Genomic DNA, 22031 nt, shown 5'->3' with positions numbered 1-22031 from the left:
ATTTACAAGACGCTGCAACAGTGAAGATAAACACCAAAAAAAAAAAAAAAAAATAAAAAAAATAACACAAAGAAAGAAAACGTAATGCCACCAGTGGGATTCACTTCAGTGTCACCATAATCACCACAACCTTCATTTGTCTCCTATCAAATTTATTGGATATGGCGTTTGTCTTCACTGTTCCAGCGTCCTGTAAATTCTGGATGGTCCCTTAACTGCTGATTGAAATCAATGTTTCTGCCAAAACAGAAATAATGCCAAATAAGAAAGTGTTTTAAACAATTTTTCTCCAATTCAAATTATTCAGTTGGACTTTCACAGCTGCTCAGACCCACATACCTTGGAATGGTTGCTTTTTTCCTCCCACAAAAATGGCGATAAAAAGTTTCTGGAGGAGCAATTGTTGCAGTCAGAACATGCACAGTATTTATGTAGTAATGCTTTAATGCTCAATAAGAACTGAACTGAACTGAATACCTTAACATACACAGAGGTTTCTCAGAGTAAAATGTAAGAGATAAAGTAGTGTAATAAAAAATGAAGTCAATTTAAGCAGTGGGGGTCCATTGAATACAACGGACACTTATTTCTACAATAATTACAACAGATTGAGTGAAACAGCCAAAGGAAGACAAGAAATGGAAAAAATGAAAGCATGAAACACAGTAACTGCAATAAAAATTAAAAGTTTATTCACAGTAAATGAAAAAATGCACACAATGACATATTATTAATTGCACATTCCGTAGTCGCAGGTTACACTTGTCTTTGTGACTTCTGTTTCAGAGGAGATAAATAAATAAAAAAAAAACTCCTGGGTCTCCTGGCTTGGTGTTCACAATGTATCTCAAGCATTGTGACTTGATTCCAACACAGAAGTTTACTGTACCTTGGTAAATCATGAAACACAAAGTCACATACCGTGCTGGCGTCCCACTCTGAATCCGCTTTTTGCCCCTACCGGAAGTCAGCTGCGATTTGCCGTCTCTCAGGGGGCAGTGAGCGGTCTAGTAATTCTATACGTCATTGCTGAAAATGGACAGCCTCCATGCGTTGGTTCACAGACCCCGAGCAGACGCTCTGACTCCCGCGGTGTCCTCCCCCGGCTGGAGCTAGCTAGCCTGAATAAGTAGCTCCTGATGTCCCGTGTGCTTTTAACGCTGCATTGTTCTAGTAGATTGTGTAAATCAGGTCATGTCTTCAAAACCGCAATGATAAATGTATTCCTTACAGCGGAGAAACTCTTCTTCGGCTGTAAATTCATGGCAATGTGAATATGTACATGTACTTCCCGCATCACCTACAAAATAAAAGTCCCCATGTACTCCTGCTATCACGGTAGATTTATTGTGATGAGGTGCGACAACAACAAAGCCTGTAACCTTGCGCATATGACATTTTAGACCAAATGAATGAAACAACTTCATTGAAAAAGTACGCAAGCCAGAAAAAGAGGCACCCAGTCAATATGCGCTCATGATACGTATTTTTTTTTCTCTTAATTTTTTCAACTGACGGAATTCCGTCGTGGCAACGGAACTCTTTAAGCCCTGCATTAAACACAGTCAGCCAGAGCGGAGCAGATGATAATATATGATTAAATGAGCATCCATGATATGACTTAAAACCATAAATGAAAAAGTGTTAAAAGGGAGCTTAGAAAAGGACATCCACTGTGGTCCAGTATTCGGCAAAACAACACTCTTTTTTTCACCACAGTTCACAAAAGGAAAAGGAACCTTGTTCCACTGTCTGTAGGAACGTGATCAGATTCATCATTTCTGGAAAAAGCTCATAAAAAACATCTGGTCTTCACAGCAGGAAGGTTCAGAGGACCGACTTCATCCCTCCACTGCACTCCGCTCAGCGTCCGCCCGGTCTGCCGGTCTGCCCCCTGCTGGCCTGCAGAGACATGACGACACAGGAGTGAGGAGAGTCTGGCTCCACCCAGAGCTCCAGAGCATCAGCAGAGAGGAGAACAGTACCTTACAATACAGCCACAGCGCCCCCTGCAGCAGCAGCAGAGACAGCGGCACCACCACCCATCTGACCACTACAGCTGTTGGATCTGAACACACAGAGAACAATCAATCAATTTATTTTTGTATAGCCCAGTATCACAACAACAGTTGCCTCAGAGAGCTTCAAGAAGTTACATTGGTCGGTAAAAGTAAAAACAGTGAATAAGCATAATGGTAATATGTCAATATTTACAGTAACGAGACAGAACGAAGCAACCACCGCCTTCGACCCTCACATCCGATCAATCAGCGTCTGTCTGAGGACTGCTGGGAGTGAGACCATCAGAGTCCCCCATCTGGGCTCCCTCTTGGTCTGGATCAGGTCTGGGTGGTGCTACAGAGACCAAACCCCTCCAGACATGTCTGTCCCTTCCATCTTCCTCCAGCTCTGCTGACTGGACTCCAAGTCTCTCCCAGACCAAAGCAGAGAGTCCTGGACCCCCCCGGGGCCTCCTCCCAGTGGGACCTCCTGCTGGACCTCTAAAGGGGGAAAAACCCACACATGTTCTCTGAAGGGTGGAGTAAAGGAGGATTCAGCTTCTTCTTACCGGACACAGACAGAGACAGCAGGTGGCTCTCTGAGGAGAAGTTGTGTCCAAAAACATGGAGGTGATAAACACAGCTGTAGTTTCCCCGGTGGGCGGGCTCTGCGGCAGGAAACAGGAAGTGTGCAGAGTGATTGACGGCCGGCTGGGTGGAGTTGTAGGAGGTGTTGGAGGAGGTGAAGGTGAGCTGGAAGGAGCCTCCTGGGTACTGTGGCTGGATGGAGCAGCTGATGGTGAAGGTGGAGCCCCAGACCACCTGGAGCCCCTGCTGCTGGGCCTCAGAGACCCCGAGCATGGAGGAGGAAGAGGACACAGAGAGGACTGGATGGAGCAGCAGGTCTGGAACACACACACACACACACACACACACACACACACACAGGTCATTGATAAAACTTTAACTCTGACTGTGGTGAGTGAGGAACACACCACTGATGAACTTACCTGAGCAGGAGAGATTACTGCTGGAGTTATCTTCAAAGAAAACTGAACACTTCATGAAATCAGATCCAGACTGAAAGCAGTCATCTCTGATCACCACTGTAAGTGTGTCGTTGACTGAACGTGTCTTATCTGCAGACACGGCAGAGCCGCAGTGAAGATGTGAACAAACAACAGCTGCTGTCTCCAAAGACCAATCGAGGATATATGTTGGTCTCCAAACTCCAGAGCTTCTGATCTGCAGAGAACCTGCACAGCGACTGTTTTCTCCCACCAACCTGAACTCATCCCCTGAACCCAGAGCAGAGAGAGAAGAGAGAGAGGATGGAGTGAGAGTGAAGAGAAGAGCAGTGGAAGCTGCAGCTCCTCTTCTACCTGAGCAGGTGAGTCCAGCAGCTTTACCAGGTGAGCAGCTGCTTCTAGCTGAGCCTGAGCTTCTACAGTCCAGCAGAGCAGACTCATGGCCTCCACACTGGAACTCTGGGCTCCACCTGGGAGTCTGCACGTCTCCATAGAGCGCCCCCTGCAGGACTGAAGGAGCCCCGCAGCCCAGCTCCCGACACACCACCTGTGCATCCTGCAGGTCCAGGTCTGCTTCACACACTGAGGACCAGGTCTGGTCAGACGGGTTAGTCTTCACCTGCAGTCTGCCTGAACAGCGACTGGATCCATTCAGCAGCCGTACCCCGTCTAAACACCAGGGTTGGGGAGGAACGCAGTACATGTGACACAGTTACAGTAATAGGATACAAAAGCAGTGTAACTGTAATCCTTTACCATACATAAAACATTTGTAATCTCATTACAGGTATATCTGATAAAAACATGGATTACTGAGTGGGATTAAATTTGAAAATCAGATTGAATATTCCAGACATATGAGCTGTCCAGACTTTACAGCACAAACCATGACACTACCATAGAGATATGAAGAGCAGTGATGGGAGGAGCTGCATTAAAATAAACCTCGTTACTATTTTTAGTCACAAGTAATCTTACTACTGACTTTTCCCAGTGTTACACCGTTACCATGACTGACGATGAAATTCTGTGTTTCTGTTCCTATAATTCTCCCTTTCAGCTGGTTCTTCCTCCTCCACAGTCCAGTGGAGCTTGTTCAGAGAAAGAAGGAACCTGATTGGTCCAAAGTGCATCACGTGACGTGACAGAGATACAGCCACAGAGAGCCCTGATCATTCAAAGGCTTTTAAACTCAATGGAAGTTCAGACCTCTACTGACAAATGTCCATGTCAGGAGCTGTGGAAATGCGATCTACAGAGACAAATCAGATTTGATGGTGTCTCACATTATCACACAATAACATTTGAATCATTTAGATTAATGGAGTTCTTCCTGTTTGTAGTTTAGTCTGTCAAGTGCCCATTTATTTCATGAACCAGAGGTTCAGTTTTATAATAAATAACTGAACATGCATCTTAAAGTTCCATTCAGAGGGATCCTGATTCTTTGAAGGATTTAAATGATTTTATCTGGCGAAAGTAACACAAGAGTGATTTTGCCTGGTAATTAAAAATATCATAACTTAGTTGCTTTCTTGAAGGAGTCACTAGTAACTACAACTAATTTTAAAAACTAACCTGCCCAACACTGATGAAGAGTGGACTGTTGGTCCGGACTGCATTAGCACTGACTGTTCTTCCTCGTGGCCACCAGGGGGCGCAGCAAACCAAAGCAGCCCAGCAGTGACTGTATGAAGAGCAGCTGCTTCCAGCTGATCCAGCTCCTGGACAGTTCACCTGTATGGAGCACAGCTCCTCCTTCAGGGACTGCTTCCTGGACGCTTGTCCACACTGACCACAGCAACAACCGCTGCTGGGAGCAACTGAGGCTGAGCACAGAGCTCAGCAGGTAATCACATTACCCAGAGTATTCTGTGTTTGTGGAGAGTGAGAGTTGTCAGAACACTGAGTGGATGACACACTGTGTTTGTCCTTGTCTTTATTTCTGTTTACTGGTCTAAAACTAATGTAAACTGCTCTGATACATAACTTTGTCTTCACTGTTTCAGTAGTTAGAGGAAGTTACTGACTACATTTTATACAGGTAACTTGTAACTGTACCGGACTACATTTTTAATGTAACCCTCCAAACCCTGCTGAACACATAACAGAACGTCAACCAGGGGAAACAGTAGAACCTCAGAGGAAACAGGAAAAATCTCAGGGGAAAAATAGAACCTCGGAGAAATCAATAGAACCTCAGAGGAAACAGTAGAAGCTCGAAGTAAACATTCAAAACTGAGAGGAAAGAGTAGAAACTCATACAACACGATAGAAACTCAGAGGAATTGATAGAAACTCAGGCAACAGTAGAAACTCCGCTCAGCTCCAGCAGTTGAGGTATTTTCATCCTCAGATCTTTGTGGATTTGAGGTTTTTTTTCTGACAACATGACTTTGTTGGAGACCAATCAGCTTATCTCTGGTTTGAGGAACAAACTGAAGCAGCAGGACATTATTCTGCTGTTAAACCAGGAAGGAAAGATTCATTTTTTGAAGTCAACAAAACATACCTGAGCAGGTGAGTTTCAGGGTGACATAGGAGAACAATGATGATGACGACACACAGTTCCAGAGATCAGATCCAGATTGAACACAGACTGAGTTGATTATCCACATTGATAGAAGTGACACATCAGTTGGTTGTACAGAAACAGCAGAGCCACAGTTCAGATGTTCACAGATTAGAGCTGCTGTCTTCAGGGCGAAGCCACTGCCCGCCACAGGTCTCTGTTCACCAAGATGTTTCAGCTCCAGTCTTCCTGCACAGTGACTGGCTCCTCCCACCAACCTGAACTCATCCCCTGAACCCAGAGCAGAGAGAGAAGAGAGAGAGGATGGAGTGAGAGTGAAGAGAAGAGCAGTGGAAGCTGCAGCTCCTCTTCTACCTGAGCAGGTGAGTCCAGCAGCTTTACCAGGTGAGCAGCTGCTTCTAGCTGAGCCTGAGCTTCTACAGTCCAGCAGAGCAGACTCATGGCCTCCACACTGGAACTCTGGGCTCCACCTGGGAGTCTGCACGTCTCCATAGAGCGCCCCCTGCAGGACTGAAGGAGCCCCGCAGCTCAGCTCCCGACACACCACCTGTGCATCCTGCAGGTCCAGGTCTGCTTCACACACTGAGGACCAGGTCTGGTCAGACGGGTTAGTCTTCACCTGCAGTCTGCCTGAACAGCGACTGGATCCATTCAGCAGCCGCACCCCGTCTGAACACCAGGGTTGGGGAGGAACGCAGTACATGTGACACAGTTACATTAATAGGTTACAAAAGTAGTGTAACTGTAATCCTTTACCGTACATAAAACATTTGTAATCTCATTACAGGTATATCTGTTAAAAACATGGATTACTGATCAGGATTACACTGTAAAATCAGATTGAATATTCCAGACATATGAGCTGTCCAGACTTTACAGCACAAACCCTGACACTACCATAGATATATAAAGAGTAGAGGCCATAGATTAAATAGTAGACCATAGATATATAAAGAGTAGAGATCATAGATATATAAAGAGTAGAGGTCACAGATATATAAAGAGTAGAGGTCATAGAAATATAAAGAGCAGAGGCCATAGATATATAAAGAGTAGAGGCTATAGATATATAAAGAGTGGAAGCCATAGATATATAAAGAGCAGAGGCCATAGATATATAAAGAGCAGAGGCCATAGATATATAAAGAGTAGAGGCCAAGGATATATAAAGAGAAGATACTATAGCTATATAGCGTGCCGTGATGAGAGTAACTGTTATTTTGTCTCCACTGGTTTTTGCTCATTTCTTCAAACAGAAATTACCTTTTCAAACCTCTAAGATCATTTGGCAAAACAGTCTGACAGTTCAGCACAACACCAGATTAAGCAGATGTAGCATTTCCTGTTTGTAACTTTTTTGGTCAAGTGTTCATTTACTTCATTAATCATATGTTTAGTTTTATAATAAATAACTGAACATGCACCTTAAAGTTCCAGTAAGTGGGGACCCAGATTCTTTGACACATTTAAAGGTGCATTAGAGAGTTTAGAACAATAAAAATATTTATTTTCCACCATGAATATGTCACAAATATTCAGTGATGTGTAGAATGTCCCTGACATATTCATTGCAAGTACCGCTAACAGCTCTAACTTGTCACTTGAATAGTTACAGTGCCGGTCCGGCAATTTGTATTTCTTGGGGAGAACTTGAGAGGATGTGACGTAATGCACGTCCCGCTGGCCTGACTTCCTTAGCTTTCGTTTTGTCCGCCATTACTCCGCCAGATGCTTATCGAGCAACAACTGAGCAGTACTGAGGATGGAGCTTCCAGAAAGTAAGAAAATACCGACTTCTAGCACTGCCACAGCTCCAGCACAGACCCACCAGGCAGAAGAACCTTAAAGGCTACTGCTAGGGGTGGGCGGATCGATCCAAATATCGATAGTATCGATACCAAAGTTAGTATTGGTATCGGATCGATACCAGGACGTTGAGATCGATTCTTTTTTTTTTTTCATCTGCTCTGGCAGAGTTAGCGCAGCCTCTCTGTCGGACCTCAGCTCACTTCAGTGCTCAGTCGCTGTTAAGGCGCTCTGCGCTGCTCCTTCCTCGCTCTGCTCTTCACTGCCCTGTCAGAGCAGAGAGAGAGAGGGAGAGAGAGAGAGAGGAAAAGCGATGGTGGACAGATAAAGAAGCTTCGCATGAACTTATTTCACAGCTTCAGACAAAGACACTGCATCACGTAAGGTGTGCAGGAAGGTAATTCTCTGCTGTGGTAACACCACCAACCTGCACAAACATTTAACAGCAGCGTGAACGGAGGGAGGAGGAGGGAGAACCCCGATTGACCAGACCCCGACACAGACAGTGGTCTCTGTCTGAGGTTTTCAACAGAAGCCTCCAGAACATTCAGGGAGTGTTTTAGAGAAGTCAAGTTAAGATTTTGGTATTTCCAGCATAATATGACGTTACTTTTCAATTGGTCATCAATGTCATTTCAGCAGTGATTAAACTATTTTTAAATATTTAGTCAATTGAAATAAATCCTGATTGTGTTAATGAAGCTAAAAAATATATATAGTATATATCGAAGGTGGTGGTGAATGACAACCAACTATAGTTTACAGCATATTTAAACTGATGACTGGAGCTGTTTAATGTGGTTCAGCATGTGACTCTGAACCAGATGCTGTGTCTTGACACAGCAAATGTGTTTTTAAAGTTTTGTTTATCGTGTTATTTGTTGTGCATTTTCAGGTATTTTTTTTAAAATGTACTTATTTACTGTAGTATAACTGCTCACGATACCGAGAGCAAAACAAGGGACCTTAACTCTCTTTATTGGAAACCATTTCAACATAACATAAGACAGAGAGAACTTAAAGAATATTACATTGTTCTGGTATTCGTGTGTTGGTTAATAAAATTGTTTCTTTTATTTGGTTAAAATCTTGGTCCTGTGTTTTATTGTCCAGGTGAGGTCGTTCACTCAGGCTCAGTGAGACAGTCAGACAGACAGACAGACTGGCTCATTAAGGCAATGACAAGATGAGGAAGAGGAGCAGGAACTGTTGGGAGCTACTTTACAGCGTCAGACAGCGTTACTGCTACCTGTGATGTATGTAAAATAAACATAAAAATATATTTTAAAAAAATGAGTGAAAAGTATCGGAATCCGTATCGGTATCGGCGATACTGGCCCAGTAATTACTTGGTATCTGATCGATCCCAAAATTTGGAGTATCGCCCACCCCAAGTTACTGCAGCGCTGCGGAAAGAGCGAGGAAGGAGGCTGACCAAAAGTTACTTCCGTCAGTTGAAGCCATTCTTGCAAATCCATCACCTGTTCTGCGTACCAAGGGTGCTAATGCAGTTTTATACCCTTCTTCCGTGCACGTACATGGACGCAAGCCACAGGCACAAGCGTTTCACTGAGCTGCAGTTACGCCCAAGGCCTGCAGGGGGCCGCTGTTTCACATGAAACGTGCAATCTCCTGAATGCACCTTTAAAGGGGCTGGATCATGCTTTTTTAGCTAGTCCAAACCCTAGAAATGGCATTAACATGGTAATAGTTTATTTTTGGCGCTAAGGAAAAGTCATTTTGTGTGAAATAAAAGATTTTCTGGGGCTAATTGTGAAACCCGGAAGAGAAAACGCTCTGATTAACTGAAAATCCCGCCTCTCCCCCTGTGGACTTTGACTGACAGCGTACTTCAGCCAATCAGCGCTTCAAAACAAATACGCTAGCTAGCTTTAGCTCTTTAGCTCTAGCTTGTCTACACACAAAGACACGTGAAAACATCTTTTCCTGTGAGAAACTCACCAAGTGCAGACCCTTCAGACCCTTCAGACTCTTGTTCTTGCTTGACTGTTGCTCTCAGATGATGGTTAAAGTTTATCTCCGTAATCCGAGTTACAAAAAGCAGCAACGCTGATTGCTGAGGGCCTGCGGGGTGGGGGGGGGGGGGGGGGGGGGGGGGGGGGGGGGGGCTCAGGGGAGCCATCTCCACCTTGTGACGTCAATGTGGGAAACAGAGCGTTCTCACAGGTGCGGGAGGGGCTGCCTCTCTGAGCAGCACAACAACGAGGAAAGCTCAAACACACAGGCACGAAGGAAAAAAACCCTTTGGGGGTGTTTTTGGTGAGTGTTTGGTTAAAACATACAGAAACTGAATTTTGCATGATACAGCCCCTTAAAACACATCTGTTTTCTAAAGTAATGCATTAGTTACTTCACCAAGTAATTAGTTATTTTCAACATATTATAACTCAGTTACTTTGTTGAAGGAGTAACTAGTAACTATAACTGCTGACTTTTTAAAAGTAAGTTGTCCAATTGACATCGCAGTTTACAATGCAGGACTGACCTGTGCTCGGTGTACAAGTTGAAAATGTGCTGGTTGTTGTTTTGGTGGGGTGTTGTTGTACAATGTACACACTGTTTGATGAGGAAGTGGTGCTTGATTGTTCAAAAAAAAGAAAAAAAACTAACCAGCCCAACACTGATGAAGAGCGGACTGTTGGTCCGGACTGCATTTGAACTGACTGTTCTTCCTCGTGGCCACCAGGGGGCGCAGCAAACCAAAGCAGCCCAGCAGTGACTGTATGAAGAGCAGCTGCTTCCAGCTGATCCAGCTCCTGGACAGTTCACCTGTATGGAGCACAGCTCCTCCTTCAGGGACTGCTTCCTGGACGCTTGTCCACACTGACCACAGCAACAACCGCTGCTGGGAGCAACTGAGGCTGAGCACAGAGCTCAGCAGGTAATCACATTACTCAGAGTATTCTGTGTTTGTGGAGAGTGAGAGTTGTCAGAACACTGAGTGGATGACACACTGTGTTTGTCCTTGTCTTTATTTCTGTTTACTGGTCTCAAACTAATGTAAACTACTCTGATACATAACTTTGTCTTCACTGTTTCAGTAGTTAGAGGAAGTTATCGACTACTTCTTTTTGACAGGCAACTTGTAACTGTACTGGATTACATTTTTAACGTAACCCTCCAAACCCTGATGAACACATAACAGAATGTCAACCAGGGGAAACAATAGAACCTCAGATGAATCAGGAAAAGCTCAGGGGAAAAATAGAAGCTCAGAGAAATCAATAGATCCTCACAGGAAACAGCAGAAGCTTGAAGTAAACATTCAAAACTGAGACGAAAGAGTAGAAACTCAAACAAGACGATAGAAACTCAGAGGAATTGATAGAAACTCAGGAAACAGTAGAAACTCAGTTCAGCTCCAGCAGTTGAGGTATTTTCATCCTCAGATCTTTTTGGATTTGAGTTTTTTTTTTTTTTTTTCTGACAAGATGATTTTGTTGGAGACCAATCAGCTGATCTCTGGTTTGAGGAACAAACTGAAGCAGCAGAGAAGCAGCAGGAAATTAATCTGCTGTTAAACCAGGAAGGAAAGATTCATTTTTTAAAGTCAGCAAAACATACCTGAGCAGGTGAGTTTCATGGTGTCAGAGGAGCTCCATGGTGACACACAGCTCCACAGATCAGATTCAGATTGAACACATTCTGAGTGGATTCCCCACATAGATTGATATGACACATCAGTTTCTTGTACAGAAAGAGCAGAGCCACAGTTCAGATGTTCACAGATGAGAGCTGCTCTCTTCAGGGTGAAGCCATAGCCCGCCACAGGTCTCTGGTCACCAAGAACTTTCAGCTCCAGACTTCCTGCACAGCGACTGGCTCCTCCCACCAACCTGAACTCATCCCCTGAACCCAGAGCAGAGAGAGAAGAGTGAGAGGATGGAGTGAGAGTGAAGAGAAGAACAGTGGAAGCTGCAGCTCCTCTTCTACCTGAGCAGGTGAGTCCAGCAGCTTTACCAGGTGAGCAGCTGCTTCTAGCTGAGCCTGAGCTTCTACAGTCCAGCAGAGCAGACTCATGGCCTCCACACTGGAACTCTGGGCTCCACCTGGGAGTCTGCACGTCTCCATAGAGCGCCCCCTGCAGGACTGAAGGAGCCCCGCAGCCCAGCTCCCGACACACCACCTGTGCATCCTGCAGGTCCAGGTCTGCTTCACACACTGAGGACCAGGTCTGGTCAGACGGGTCAGTCTTCACCTGCAGTCTGCCTGAACAACGACTGGATCCATTCAGCAGCCGCACCCTGTCTGAACACCAGGGTTGGGGAGGAACGCAGTACATGTGACACAGTTCCAAAAATAGGATACAAAAGCAGTGTAACTGTAATCCTTTACCACACATTAAACATTTGTAATCTCATTACAGGTATATCTGATAAAAACATGGATTACTGATCAGGATTACACTGTAAAATTAGATTGAATATATTGCAGACATATGAGCTGTCCAGACTTTACAGCACAAACCATGACACTACCATAGAGATATAAAGAGAAGACACCATAGATATATAGCGAGCCTTGATGGGAGTAACTGTTATTCTGTCTCCAGTGGTTTGGTTCATTTCTTCAAACAGAAATTACCTTTTCAAACCTCTAAGATCATTTGGCAAAACAGTCTGACAGTTCAGCACAACACCAGATTAATGTAGCATTTCCTGTTTGTCACTTTTTCGGTCAAGTGTTCATTTACTTCATTAATCATATATTTAGTTTTGTAATAAATAACTGAACATGCACCTTAAAGTTCCAGTAAGATTGGATCCACATTCTTTGACACATTTAAAGGTGCATTAAAGAGTTTAGAACAATAAAAATATTTATTTTCCACCATGAATATGTCACAAATATTCAGTGATGTGTAGAATGTCCCTGACATATTCATTGCAAGTACCGCTAACAGCACTAACTTGTCACTTGAATAGTTACAGTGCCGGTCCGGCAATTTGTGTTTCTTGGGGAAATTTGAGAAGATGTGATGTAATGCGCCTCCAGCTGGCCTGACTCGCTTAGCTTCCGTTTTGTCCACCATTCCTCCACCAGATGCTTGGCGAGCAACATCTGAGCAGGATGAGGATGGATCTTCCAGAAAGTAAGAAAAAAACCGGCTTCTAGCACTGCCACAGCTCCAGCACAGACCCACCAGGCAGAAGAACCTTCAAGGTTACTGCAGCGCTGCTGACAGAGAGAGGAAGGAGGCTGACCAAAAGTACTTACTTCAGTTGAAGCCATTCTTGTGAATCAATCACCTCTTCTGCATGCCAAGGCTGCTAATGCAGGTTTTTTGCACGCACATGGACGCAAGCCACAGGCACCAGCGTTTCACTGAGCTGCAGTTACGCCCAAGGCCTGAAGGGGCCGCTGTTTCGCATGAAACATGCAAACTCCTTAATGCACCTTTAAACACATTTGTTTTCTGAAGTAATGCAAAAGTTATTTTACCAAGTAATTAGTGATCTTCAAAATATTATAACTCGGTTACTTTATTGAAGGAGTAACTAGTAACTATAACTACTGGGTTTGAATCTGCCAAATCTTCAGTGGTACTACTGGGCGGCTCAAATACAAGCCTCAATGTTCTATTTTGACAGGAATCATCCGCCAGCTTGGGTTCTAATGGAAACACATCTCCTCAATATTCCTCCAAACCTTTATACGTAAGTATTCGGCTAATAAACTAACTAAAAAGTCATTTCTCAGAAACGCCTTGTCAGTTTGGCATACTTCTCTCGCATATTTGGAAGAGGTTGCTGAACTTTCCCAGTTCTCCTCAATCTATGGCAATGATGATTTTGTTCCTGGCAGAGCAGACTTGGGATTTCAAATTTGGGCCGCCCAGGGCATCGCAAAGATGTCAGACTTATATGATGAAAACAAAACCCTTATGTCTTTTGAACAGTTGAAAGCAAAATAAAATATTCCTAAGAAACATTATTTAAATACCTGCAGCTTAGAAGTTTCATTCTTTCCAGGCAGAAAAACAATCTGACACTCCCGACTTTAACTACTCTTGAAGACTGTGCTTTGAGGGGGTTACACTCTAAAGCAGGGGTCACTAACTGGCGGACCGCGGTCCGGATCCGGACCCAGACGCCATCCAATACGGACCTGGACTTATATTGAGCGGAGCGGAGCACGGCGTGCTGAGTAGTACGGCGTGCGACGCGCGGATCTGTGAGGCGGCGCACAGAACGGTGCGGCACGGTGCCTGCATGCGGTGCCCGTCCATGCTTCACATGTTCACATGTTCGCACGTTGCACGTTGGTCCGCGTGACGTAAAAATCGTCATGAATTCCTGTCCGCTAGGGTCCCGCGGAGCGATCCGCGGACGTCCGCGCAGCAGCCAGATTTTGAGACCGCGTTGCGCGCAGCTCGTGGCGGTGTACGCATGCGCCAGACCGCTACAGCAAACCAAACATGACGGTAAAAGTGAAAGTAGACGGAGCTCCAGCCTGATGGCTCCACTTAAAGACACCGAAAGAGTGAAAACCTGGTGGAAAGAGAGAGATACTCTGTCTGGAGGGAGGAGAAGATCCGCAGACAGAAGTGAAAAAGTAACTAATCGCTCCGGCGCCGCCCCCACGATTCAGAAACAGGAAAAAAAAAGCTAAATAAACTTTAATACTTAATGATAATGTACTGACAATGTATGTGCTTAATTTTCTCTAAATAATCTGTAATAAAGAAGCAGATAAACAGTCTGTAGTGCCGGAAAAGCTTCGAGGCTGCGTGGGTCAGTGTTCCTGCATTGAACATTGCGCACAGCTGGGCTCAAAATGTAGTCTGGGAGAAATATGGGAGAAAGCGCGTGCGCATCGGTGGTGCGCGGACACTCCAAAGCGGACACTCCAAAGCGGACACTCCAAAGCGGACGCGGAAACGCGTACATGTGAAGCATGGACCAGCCTATGAGTTGGGGAGGCGCGGTGCCTGCATGCTGCGTCGGGATCCGTGAGTGGGGTGCTGGATGCCCCCCCCCCCCCCCCCCCCCCCCCCCCACCCCCGCCTTTAATTCTGGGCCCCCCCAACCCTGGGCCCGGCACAACAGACCCGTTTGTCCCCCGCTGTCGGCGGGCCTGGAGCCCAGTATGATCAGTCCACCAGGATCCTGACAGTCACTCACTGCCCAGCAATGTGCAAATGAATGTTCCCTCAGAGTTGCTTGGATTTTGGGGCACCACAAAAACCATTTAGAGATGGGAGGTTGTCAAGGAGTGCATGAATTCAGTTGATTTGATAGTCAGCTATTGATGACATGCAGACGCTCATAGAACTACTAGGTTACATCAGCATATATCACACTAATTCAGTTAGACATTATGATGTTCCGGACCTTTGCTTTAAAAAAATATCCCTGACCGGACCTCTGTGAATTTTAGTTGCATACCCCTGCTCTAAAGCCCAGGTTTCAATTCTGTATCGGACCTTTGTAAGCAAATCCAAAGAATCATCTACTCAATCTCTTCAAGCATGGAGACAGGATTTATCTGAAGGAGTAACGGGGGAAGAATGGTCACAAGCTTGCTTATTAGCTCAGACCCAATCTAGTAATACAAATTCAAAACTGTTACAATTTAAATGGTTGAGCAGGTTATACATTACACCTGTTAAACTACACCGATTTAACCCCTGCATACCCGATTTCTGTGTGAAATGTGGGGATCAGAAAGGCACACTTTTTCACTGCATGTGGGAGTGTCAGCATGTTTTATCTTTCTGGGGAAAAGTGTGAAATCTTGTGAGTGAAATTATAGGCAGGAAAATTCCTCTATTTCCTAAAACGTGCAGGGTTGGGGAGTAACGGATTACATGTAACGGCGTTACGTAATCAGGATACAAAAAAATTGTAACTGTAATCCGTTACAGTAGGCGCAAAAAATATGTAATCTCGTTACAGTTACTTCTGATAAAAACACGGATTACTGAGCGGGATTACTTTTGAAAATCAGACGGAAAATACCAGCAACACCAGACGTCCGCGCCGTATACAGACATTGTGACACTTTACAGCACCTTACAGCACTTTACAGCACAAACCGCCATATTGTAGATCTATAAACAATAAACATCGTAGATATATAAATGATAGACGCCGCATCGACCGCTGTCTTGGAGCAACCTCCCGCTCTACTACCTTTAACGCGCTCTTCTACATTTAACCGTGAATGAAACATCCCGCGTTGCCGTGGATTTTACCCCCTGCTGCTGGAGTCATGGCTGCTCCAGAGAGAGAAACTCATTCTTTGGCTGGAAACGGAGACATTTTGTATCTAAGTCAGATGAGGCCAGAACTTCTCTTTAGAAATTAAATTCTGCCTCCCAGCCGTGAAAATGCTCTCAACATCCAGGAACTCATCAAACCTGAAGACACGTCTACAGGTATGAAACACACCTGAACTCACAGTGAAGCTAAAGTGTTGTTAGCCTGCTAGCCTGTCAGTAACCTTTTAACCTGTCAGGAACCTGCTAACCTGTCAGTAACCTTCTAACCTGTCAGTAACCTGCTAACCTGTCAGTAACCTGCTGCCGAGAACCACAGCCTCACCAGGCTGAACTCAGAAGAATCTGATGGAGGCAATAATATCTTAAGCCTGGATGGAGGATTTACTGGAGACTGCATGTTTCCTTCTGTCACTGAGGAATGAATCAACTCTGAACTCTTGAAAAACTACTTTGCATGGCCGACCTGAACACAAACCCTGCTCCTCACTGCAGCAGTACAGCTACACAGCAGACTGAGGATATAATATAAATGTGTGTTAACAGTGTCAATGCGGCTCCTGGTGCTGCTGGACTGCAGAACGACTGGAGAAACACAGCCTGAACTGATGGTTCTGATCCTGAGTCAGAAAGAAAGGAAGTCAGATTCTCAGTAGGTTTAGAGGTTAAAGGTCATGTTGTTGGTATTAATTGGGGCTGAACACAGAGTTCAGCAGAGTTCAGAACACTCAGAGCATTTAGTGTTTTCTGTGGAGAGTTGTCAATACACTGTGAGGACGACACATTGTATTTGTCTTTATCTCTTATGTTTGCTGGTGAAGTAATCTAAAAGTAACTAAAAGTAATCTGGTACGTTACTTTTTAATTGAAGTAATTAGAGTAAGTTACTGATTACATTTTTTGACAAGTAACTTGTAATTGTACTGAATTACAATTTAAAAGTAACCCTCCCAACCCTGAAAATGTGTCTGTTGAATTAATATTTATCCAAAAGAAGTTGTAGTTTCTAAAAAAGTGAAATCTTTGCTCGGTATATGTTTACTAGAGGCTAAAAGGTGCATCGCTTTGTCATGGAAATCAGAGACTGTTTGTCCAGCTTCACAGTGGCTGAAGGGACTGACTTTCTATCTTACTTTGGAAAAAATAAGCTACACAGCAAAGACCAGACTTGACAAGTTTCAGGAAATATGGAGTCTTTTCGATAAATTTCTTGAGAAAAATAACATATCTGTTGATGGCTGGATGGATGACTGCTGATTTTCTTTGATTGGTTTTTCTGTTCGAAATGAGCAACGTCCTTCCATTATAGTTTCTAATGTCATTACTGTTATTTCATCCGGTTATTAGAAATGAGGTGCCTCGCTGTGTGTGCGCGTTTTTTTTTTTTGTTTGTTTGTTTTGTTTTGTTTTTGCTGTTTTGTCTGTTTTTTGTATGTTCTGTTAAAATAACAAAAAAATAATAAAAACATGTTTGAAAAAAAAAAACTATAACGACTGACTTTTTAAAAGTAACTTGTCCATTTGACATCCCAGTTTACAATTCAGGACTGAGCTGTGCTCTGTGTACAAGTTGAAAATGTGCTGGTTGTTGTTTTGGTGGGGTGTTGTTGTACAATGTACACACTGTTTGATGAGGATGTGGTGCTTGATTGTTCAAAAAAAGAAAAAAAAAACTAACCCGCCCAACACTGATGAAGAGCGGACTGTTGGTCCGGACTGCATTTGAACTGACTGTTCTTCCTCGTGGCCACCAGGGGGCGCAGCAAACCAAAGCAGCCCAGCAGTGACTGTATGAAGAGCAGCTGCTTCCAGCTGATCCGGCTCCTGGACAGTTCACCTGTATGGAGCACAGCTCCTCCTTCAGGGACTGCTTCCTGGACGCTTGTCCACACTGACCACAGCAACAACCGCTGCTGGGAGCAACTGAGGCTGAGCACAGAGCTCAGCAGGTAATCACATTACTCAGAGTATTGAGTGTTTGTGGAGAGTGAGAGTTGTCAGAGCACTGAGTGGATGACACACTGTGTTTGTCCTTGTCTTTATTTCTGTTTACTGGTCTAAAACTAATGTAAACTACTCTGCTTCATAACTTTGTCTTCACTGTTTCAGTAGTTAGAGGAAGTTACTGACTACATTTTATACAGGTAACTTGTAACTGTACCGGATTACATTTTTAACGTAACCCTCCAAACCCTGCTGAACACAGAACAGAACATCAACCAGGAGAAACAGTAGAACCTCAGATGAATCAGGAAAAGCTCAGTGGAAAAATAGAAGCTCAGAGAAATCAATAGATCCTCACAGGAAACAGCAGAAGCTCGAAGTAAACATTCAAAACTGAGAGGAAAGAGTAGAAACTCATACAAGACAATAGAAACTCAGAGAAATCAACAGAACTTCAGAGGAAACAGTAGAACTCAGCTCAGCTCCAGCAGTTGAGGTATTTTCATCCTCAGATCTTTGAGGTTTGAGTTTTTTTCTGACAAGATGATTTTGTTGGAGACCAATCAGCTGATCTCTGGTTTGAGGAACAAACTGAAGCAGCAGAGAAGCAGCAGGAAATTAATCTGCTGTTAAACCAGGAAGGAAAGATTCATTTTTTAAAGTCAGCAAAACATACCTGAGCAGGTGAGTTTCAGGGTGTCAGAGGAGCTCCATGGTGACACACAGCTCCACAGATCAGATCCAGATTGAACACAGTCTGAGTTGATTATCCACATAGATTGATATGACACATCAGTTGGTTGTGCAGAAACAGCAGAGCCACAGTTCAGATGTTCACAGATGAGAGCTGCTGTCTTCAGGGAGAAGCCATCGCCCGCCACAGGTCTCTGTTCACCAAGAACTTTCAGCTCCAGACTTCCTGCACAGCGACTGGCTCCTCCCACCAACCTGACCTCATCCCCTGAACCCAGAACAGAGAGAGAAGAGAGAGAGGATGGAGTGAGAGTGAAGAGAAGAACAGTGGAAGCTGCAGCTCCTCTTCTACCTGAGCAGGTGAGTCCAGCAGCTTTACCAGGTGAGCAGCTGCTTCTAGCTGAGCCTGAGCTTCTACAGTCCAGCAGAGCAGACTCATGGCCTCCACACTGGAACTCTGGGCTCCACCTGGGAGTCTGCACATCTCCATAGAGCGCCCCCTGCAGGACTGAAGGAGCCCCGCAGCCCAGCTCCCGACACACCACCTGTGCATCCTGCAGGTCCAGGTCTGCTTCACACACTGAGGACCAGGTCTGGTCAGACGGGTTAGTCTTCACCTGCAGTCTGCCTGAACAGCGACTGGATCCATTCAGCAGCCGCACCCCGTCTGAACACAGGACAGGAGGTCACTGCAGCTACAGCCTCAGAAAACATTGTACCTACAACCAGAAACACTGTACCTACACTCTCAAAGGACAGAAGACAGGATCACAACACAAAACATGTTTTCACAAGTTCTTTCCTGACAGTGAAACTGAGGACAACTGGGATGGAAACATCACACACACAGACACACACACACAGACACACACACACACACACACACACACACACACACACACACACACACACACACACACACACACATACACATACACATACACACACACACACACACACACACACACACACACACACACACACACACACACACTTTCATCTGGTCCTCTTGTTGTTTTGTGTCTATTCTTTATCTCACTCCTGCTGAGTCTTTATTTGATTCTCCTTTTGATAAATGAATCTGTTTTTTTAACTTGACTCCACAGAAACATGAAAGCCTGTGTGTCTGAGCTGCTGGTTCATGTGAACAGATGGAAAATAAAAGCCTTGAATCTTTCCTGACTGATCCATCCTGATGTCATGTTAGAAGCTTTCTGTCTGAACTCACCATGTGGATAACATGCAGTTAATGAAACCTCACTGGTCTTACCTGAGCACCTGAGATTAATGGAAGAGGAAGAAACAGAGGACCTGAAGCAATTCTTCAAATCTGACAGAGGCTCTGAACATCGAGGGTTGACCCTCCACACAGCTCTGCCTGATGACTCAGATGTTGTATTGATGGAAACAACAGAGCCACAGTCCAGACATTCACAGACTGCAGTTAATGACTTCAGGTTCCAGTAAAAGTCGTCCACTGGTCTCCATTCTCCGAGGCGTTTCAGCTCCAGTCCACCTGAACAGCCAGAGCTTCCTCCCACCAACCTGAACTCACCATCAGCCTCTGAGCAAAGAGCACAAAGTCAGCAAGAACAAGATTCTCTTTCTGTCTTCATCTCTGAGGACTGTCTTTACCAGCTGGACGGTTTCTGTCTTCCAGATGGACTCCTGAGGGGAGACAGAGACAGAGTTCAGGACTCATCAGGTTTCAGTGATTCTCACTTCCCATCATGCAGCTTGAGTTCAGAGTCGAAATTCCAGTGAAACATGTTTGATCTGAAGATGAGCTGAAAGTATGAAGAGTTAGATTATTTCTAAAAGCAAATCTAACAAACTGAGTCTGACCTGAAGTCTTAAAGTGTGGGACAGAAAACTCCACATTTCAGTTTGGAATTGACACCGAGGCTCCGTTTTCACCACTTTTCAAGAGGAAACTCATCGTTGTTGTTTGTGTTTGTTGTTGTCGTCCGTCTCCTGAGCAGAGCAGAAGCCCTGTCCACCCGGCCGTGCTGTGCATGTGCAGCAGCAGTTTCCCCAGTCCACCAGGAGACGCTGTCTCCTTTCCTGTCCTCTACCAGGAGACACAGCCCAGTGTTTTCAACAACTTCCACCCTGGAAGCCATTTCCAAAAACTGCTGTTTTCAGAGACTCCTAGCATCGTTGTCATGGAAACAGAAACCCCAAACACAACTAAACTAGTGTTTTATTCATGAATGCAAAACTTCTCCAAAACAGAAACTCCAGAACTATTTGTTTCCTCTTGAAACGTTGTTGTGTAAACGGGACCAGAGAAACTCAATCTGGGAATACGTCTGAAAACCAAGACGTGGTTCAGCTCTCAGGCAGGTTTTGGAGTCACAGCAGGTTCGTTTTGTGCTGGTTTGGGGTTTTTCTCAGGACTGGGATGGTATCGATGTGACGATCAGCTGTCTGTCTCTGCAAACTGGTAAATTCCCAAAAGAGATGAAAACGGCTGGAGTCATTCCACTGGACAGAACTGGAGACACCAGATCAATAAAACAGGCCCGTTTCTTTACTCCCAGTTTTCCAGAACCACAGAAAAGGTTTTCACTGGATGAATCTACTGACAAACACAAGCTGCTGTGTGGAAGTCACCATGGATCCAGATCACAGAGATCCACATCACTGCATGAACAGAGTCCATGGAGAGAACCAGCAGCTCCACACACACAAAGAATGAAGCAGTTCTAGAATTAGGGCGACCAGATGTCCCGCTTTGTGCCAGACAATCCCACATTTTAAATACTTAAATACTAATTGTATCAAGGGCAAGTAAGGACAATCTTCCATAAAATATACAACTTTATTTTCTAAAAGAGTAGGAGTAGGGCATAATTTTAAAGTTAGATGGGGAAATAATAAACGGAAAAGATTATGTCCTTCAGTTCAAGGGGTAAAATTGTGGAACAAACTGGGAAGACTGGGAAGACACCTCAAGGAATGTCCAAATAGGAAATTATTTAAAAAGCAACCTAAAAAAATGACTTTTGAAAAATACACTAAGGAGAATGATTTTAGTTTATCAAAAAGGAAGTGTGTTATTAACTGTACTGAGAATATAACTGTGTTATAATGAAGGCTGTAATGACTTTAAAGAGTTTAAGTGAGGAGGGGTGGGAGACAATACGTTTTACTTCATCCCACTCCCTTTCCAGCTGATATAAATGTGCTTTGTTCTTGTATTGTGTTGATTTGGATTGTAATGAATTTTTGTTTCCTGCTGAGCACTTCCAATGAAATTCTGCTCGAAACAAAATAAACAAACAAACAATACGGTAACACTTTACTTGAAGCCCCCCTGCATAACACATTATAAGTACATTCATAAAGTATTATAATGCCATTATAACATGTGTAGCTATAGTTATAAACATTCATAGATGATCACAATGCCAGGACCAAACCCTAACCCAGACCCTAACCCTAACCTAAACCTAATTGTAACCCGAAACTAAAAATGATGTCTTAACCCTCAAAAAGGTCAAAAATGGTCTCTCAAACAGTGAGGACTGGCAAAAATGTCCTCACTTTCCAACAATTGTCCTCACTTGTAAGGTTAAAAACCCAATGTCCTCACAAAAGGTCCTCACAACATATAGCTGTACAAGTACACACACACACACACACACACACAAACACACACACACACACACACACAGCGGTTTGACTGTTTCAGCAGGACCAGCAATATTTGGATTTCTGTGTGATTCGTTATCACCGAGGGGAGAACATCTTCCTGCTGCTGCTGGGGACTGAGTGACACA

General features: G+C 44.4%; 1 protein-coding gene across 1 annotated transcript; it reads right to left on the bottom strand.

Moving 5' to 3' along the window:
* Nucleotides 1-1863: 1863 nt before the first annotated feature.
* On the bottom strand, nt 1864-19978 carry LOC115384894 (scavenger receptor cysteine-rich type 1 protein M130-like). The gene is made up of 10 exons (XM_030087066.1): nt 19969-19978; nt 19517-19762; nt 18599-18913; nt 18230-18514; nt 11322-11636; nt 10953-11237; nt 6191-6230; nt 3693-3697; nt 1986-2068; nt 1864-1902 (listed from the first exon to the last, which is right to left on the bottom strand). Exons 1-10 carry the CDS (start codon nt 19976-19978, stop codon nt 1864-1866), a joined length of 1623 nt encoding a protein of 540 aa, XP_029942926.1.
* Between the last annotated feature and the right edge of the window lie 2053 nt (nt 19979-22031).

This window comes from Salarias fasciatus, unplaced genomic scaffold (genome assembly GCF_902148845.1).
Source record: "Salarias fasciatus unplaced genomic scaffold, fSalaFa1.1, whole genome shotgun sequence".
Classification (NCBI taxonomy): Eukaryota; Metazoa; Chordata; class Actinopteri; order Blenniiformes; family Blenniidae; genus Salarias; species Salarias fasciatus.
This window is presented reverse-complemented; position numbering and strand designations above follow the sequence as displayed.

What these genes read in the sequence shown, in the direction of transcription:
- LOC115384894 (XM_030087066.1), bottom strand. An exon ending in TGCTGGACTCACCTGCTCAG is followed by an intron (nt 18,515 to 18,598) that starts GTAGAAGAGGAG and finishes TTCTGGGTTCAG; the next exon opens with GGGATGAGGTCAGGTTGGTG. An exon ending in TGCTGGACTCACCTGCTCAG is followed by an intron (nt 11,238 to 11,321) that starts GTAGAAGAGGAG and finishes CTCTGGGTTCAG; the next exon opens with GGGATGAGTTCAGGTTGGTG.